Consider the following 5,196-nt stretch of genomic DNA (forward strand, 5'->3'; position numbering starts at 1 on the left):
CAAGGATCATCCAAAAAATAAAGTTATGCAATACTTATATAATTCACCTAGCTGGCGCAAAGAAAAAGAACATGCTGTTAGAACTTTTAAATTGTCTACAAATTATAGTAGTAGGATAAGTACTGTTGTTAAATAGTAATATCGCTTATTTCTCTCCCCCTTCTCTAATTGGTTTTTATCTGGATTAAACGGGCATGGACCAATTTGTTCACACACGTATTAATAAGTTGATTGTAACCACAAAGGTAGAAATACAACACTAGACAAAGAGGTTTCTAAGATGAGCTTAATATATTTATGCAATTGCAAACTGTCTTCAAAAAGTTGAAGATTCACAAGAGCATTATTTATAGCATAGTAGCTCATTACAACCATATGACAGATCCGTTTATTAAAGGGAAATAATGACACGTATGTTTAAATCCATATATCTGAAGTACAGTCACCACCAGGATATCTCATCTCATGGGCAAGAGAAGGACCATCAGGCTCAGTTCCAAAGTCCACAAAGAAGTTGGGGTTGATTTTCAGTCCACCTTTCTCAGTATCAACATCAATCTGTATTATGTGGGAGCCTTTCTGGACAAGCTCTGGATAAAATTGTTTGTCCCAAGTACTAAATAGTGAGTTGGTAGCATAGAGCCGCTTCCCATCTAAACTCAATTGAATCATCTGAGGGCCCCCTCTCAACTTGTTTCCCTGAAAAAGGAATGTTAACATCAGCCACTGACGAGATAGATACCCTTGAATGTCAAAAGAATAAATCCATGCATCAGATATAATAATATTGGTGTTCCAATAAAACAAGAGTCTGCATGCATACGTGGGCAGATGCCATTGCTCAGTTGGACATATTGACTAACTACATGAAGACAATACAAAAGATGAACATGAAGTGGCTGCTGAACTACCTTTGCATGTTTACAAACTGAGTAAAATTTTGATAAACAGAATCAAAACTAGAGTGCAAGTGTAGTCCTATGGTTGTCAATCAAAATGTGTAGAAGAATCAATCAATTCACTTGGCATGCTTTGCTAAGAAATCATTCGTGTAGGCATATTAAGTGTAATTTTGCTCTTTAAAGTCAATGACTACTAAGCATTATTATTAGAAGTAACATTTCACTCCCCTCCATTTTCAATTCACTCTACTGAGCCAAAAACCTTGACTTCTATTTTGACGAATTTGTTTGTATTTTTCCAATAACTAATTAATTTATGACATGTATTATGCAATAAGTTACTGTAGGGAACTTCAAATTGCAATAACCTGAATCTCTGGAACTTCAGCTTGCCATGTTTCACCATCATCAGTTATAGCTACTACAGGGCTTCCTTTCTGGATAAGTCCACCAACCCATACTTGTCCAGTCAGTTTAGGATTTTTAACGTCCTCGATGTTATACTGCCTTATATCCCCATGAAGCCAGTTTACAAAATACAGAAACCGATCATCAAGAGAAATCAGAAAATCAGTTATAAGCCCAGGCATTTCAGGAAGAATCCAGTTTTGCACTTTCAATGGTTTCACTGATATGGCAACCTGCAAAAGTAAGCTTAGTCTATAAGTATCATTGATATATACATACACCTTGGTTGAAGTACATATACTGACCAAAACAGAATAGATATTAAATATCCTTTTGATATACCTCATGGCTCCATGATTCATCTTGGGTCTTAAAAAATCGTATCATGTTACTTGTCAATGCACTGCCGACAAAACCTGTATCTTTAGCAGGATCATGCAAAAACCTTATCTGCATTTAGGGTACATCAGTTATAAAATATTGCAATTTTGCAAATTGGTTCACAATTACCACAAGCGAGAGGAAAGGGGGAAAGTACTTAGTACAGTCATAGTTAAATCACACGGGTAATAAACAGGCTTCAAATACACAAAGTTAAAAGGATAAAATAAATGCATCTTAAACATCTACCCGGATTATGTTAACAACTTACCTCTAAGGGTATAAGCCCTGAATCACCAAGGTCCATTGTTTGTCTCAGTTCGCCCCCAGGCCAGCTATATACATGGAGATGCCTCCCGTATAATCCATCAGAGAGATGCTGTAAGTTAAAACCTTTTGTAAAAGCACTAGGAGCACCCCATGATGTGCTAATCATGGTATTGTGACGTGGTTGGTACCAAAAGTCATACCCAAATAGTGGGCTGTGACCCGGTTTCTCCCACCTAATCAATGTGAAGTAGGATACAATATAATATAATTAGAAAATTAGATATCGAAATACTAACTACGTAAGTAGTTTCAAATAGAATTGTTTCTGGCCAATGATGTAACACGTGTAATGTTCAACGCACAAGCAATTATTAAACGATTCTGTGTTAACAGTTTTACAAAACTCTGGCTTCTAGATGAGTACCTTCCCTTCACATTAAACTCAGAATCAAGAAGAAGAAATCCATTTCCTGCAGCATTTCCATCTTTATCTCCAAGACACGAGATCATTATATCACCAGAAGCAAGGCAGTGAGATGTGTGTGGATAAGCTAATCCAGTCTTCTGTATGATATCGGCAGGCTCGACAACTTTGTGCAAAGATGGAGCCCTTGGATTTGTTTTCACATCAACCACATATACTCGACCTGATCTGATATATGATAAAATAAAATAAAATAAAAAAGTAGACTGTATTAGGTAATTTAAAAATGGAGGAAAGAAAAAAAAAAGTAACTAGAATAAAGTTGATAGATATCTTTCTTTAGAGTTCTTGCAATACACAAAGTGGGCAAAACATATATTTGTTAGGGGAAAATGGAGAAGACAGAAAAAAAATCACCATGACAGGGGCACAAGTAAGATTTTGGCCAGCTTGTTGTAACATTATTATTCTTTTGACACATTCTTTGATGTTTCCAAGTTTTTCGGTTTCATATTGATATATTAACCCGTGTGATTATATATACTCTCTTTCTGATAAACTTTATAAAAGTATGAATGAAATGTCCTTTTAGATTTATATAGTTGAGTTGAGGGAAGGTAAGGATTACACACACGAGTGCAGGTACGATGAGAAATCGTCGGTCTGCTGAGGGGTCTCCATGGCAAGAGCTGCATGAATTCCAGCCTGTGTGATGCAATTCGTCACCTAAATAAGGAACAGGAAGCCTATGGATGACTTTGGAATAAGTTGGAGAGTTTGGATCCACATCCACTGTCGCCAAATAGTCTGGCTTCTCTATTCCGGTCCCTGTATTGTATTCAATCATTAATCAACAACTAAATCACAAAGTAGCACACTTAAAGAAATTACCCAAAGTTCCAACTGATTAATATTAATATATTATAATCATAAAAGATATATATATGAAACTCTGAGCTAGCGAATAATTTAATTAACTGACCAAAGTTCAGTTCAGTCCACTACTATAGTACAAAAAAAAAAAAGAAGGATATTTGACCATGTGATATGTGATAAACTAAAGTGCGAATGTTCCAGAGATTCAGAAGTAAGGAAAAAGAAAAGATGTAGAGAGGTAGTACCTGTGTAGACAGAGGTTACATAAATGAGAGACTCTCTGGGACCAGAAATGGCTTCCAGTGGGGAAGCATAGCCTGGCCCTGATTTGCAACATCCATGACCATTACTACTCACCTTCCCTTCTCCCACCGTACTCATTCTCTCTGTCTCTGTGAGATTCAGGACCTTGGCCTTTTTAACTTTTAAGAAGATGATGAATGATTCAGATAGGATTGCAGTAGTGAGAACATTTTGATATGTATTGAGTCAGCAATATGATCTTGGTACGTATTCGTATAGAATCATGTCCAGGTTGGATGTATCACAAATCTCCATAACGCCTCACCTTGGGCCGTTCATCTCTTGACACCTGTCTCTTTCTTATTATCTTGTTTCTTACTTTAGACTTTTCGCGCTGTCAGGATTGTGTGATCCGGTTAACCTTTTGCTTGGAAAGATCCTGTTATTGATATATATTTCTTTTAAACAGTTATTGATAAGTTGTTTTAAAAAAGAGAAAAAGAGTTATATATATTGTAAAAAAATTTACACAAACATTCAATCAATTATAACTTAAATTTATTGATTTTAAAAACATTTATCTTAAAATAATTTAAATGATAATTTGTATGGTTGGATGATAATACATAGACATTCAACTCTTAAAAAAATATTAAAATTAGAACTAATGATATTAAAAATATAGATTTAAAAAACTCAATTTTGATATTAAAAGTATAAGAGAATGTATTAGATGAATGTTAAAAACTTATTTGAATATTAAAGATAAAATAAATATTTAGAATTACTTTTAATATTCAGTTTAAGTTAATATTAAAAATATAAGAGAATATATATTTTACATATTAAGATTGTATTTGAATTTTGAAAATAAAATATATATTTTTTAATATTCAGTTACATTTAAACGGTTCATTTGATATTTAAAGGACATAAAGATATATCAAATGCGTGTTAAGAAAATGAAGTCCACCAACTTCTTGAGAAAAGAGTATTTATATTAGAATGAATGCATGGAAGAGTAATGCAATGAGAGTCTTATCGTATATATATATATATATATTAATAAACATAATAAATATTTACTACGTTCAATGTTTATAATAATATTTATTAAATATACTCTCTCAATCTCATTTTACAAAATCCTTTTAACTCATTTATATCTTTTAAGAGACTGATTACTTTAATTAATAATATTAAATTTGTAAATAATTTGTAATGTTATTTTCAAATTATCCTTAATTTTTAAAAATAAATTATCTTTCTCTCACATAATTGTTTCAAACCTAATTGATACATATTCTCTCTGATCTTAGTAAAAGCGAAGAGAGTTTCTATAGGATTTGATTTTTATTAGCTAAAAAAATTGTTAATTAATTAAGTCTCTTAAAAAAGAACAAGTTTTTTTGGAAAAAAAAGTCTTATAAAAAGTAATTGTGGGAATATTTATTAAAATATGTATATTTAATATTAAATGTAATTAATAATATATAAGTATTTATAAAATACTTTGATACTAAAAAATACCGTAATAAATATATTTAACATTTGTCTATAAAGCAAGGGCACCAAATTAAAATTTAGTATTAAAATTACATAATCATGAAATTCAAAATAATTAAAATTAAATAATTATAAAACTTGACACCAGATCACACATGTCAAATTAACCATTATGTTAGATGATGT

General features: G+C 32.1%; 1 protein-coding gene across 1 annotated transcript; it reads right to left on the minus strand.

Moving 5' to 3' along the window:
• Positions 1 to 203: 203 nt before the first annotated feature.
• On the minus strand, positions 204 to 3,758 carry LOC114395906 (selenium-binding protein 1-like). Its single transcript, XM_028357776.1, has 7 exons — positions 3,507 to 3,758; positions 3,018 to 3,213; positions 2,386 to 2,613; positions 1,963 to 2,194; positions 1,653 to 1,760; positions 1,271 to 1,543; positions 204 to 699 (listed from the first exon to the last, which is right to left on the minus strand). Exons 1-7 carry the CDS (start codon positions 3,640 to 3,642, stop codon positions 418 to 420), a joined length of 1,455 nt encoding a protein of 484 aa, XP_028213577.1. The 5' UTR covers positions 3,643 to 3,758; the 3' UTR covers positions 204 to 417.
• Positions 3,759 to 5,196: the final 1,438 nt, after the last annotated feature.

The sequence above is a fragment of the Glycine soja genome, chromosome 18, assembly GCF_004193775.1.
Source record: "Glycine soja cultivar W05 chromosome 18, ASM419377v2, whole genome shotgun sequence".
NCBI lineage: Eukaryota > Viridiplantae > Streptophyta > Magnoliopsida > Fabales > Fabaceae > Glycine > Glycine soja.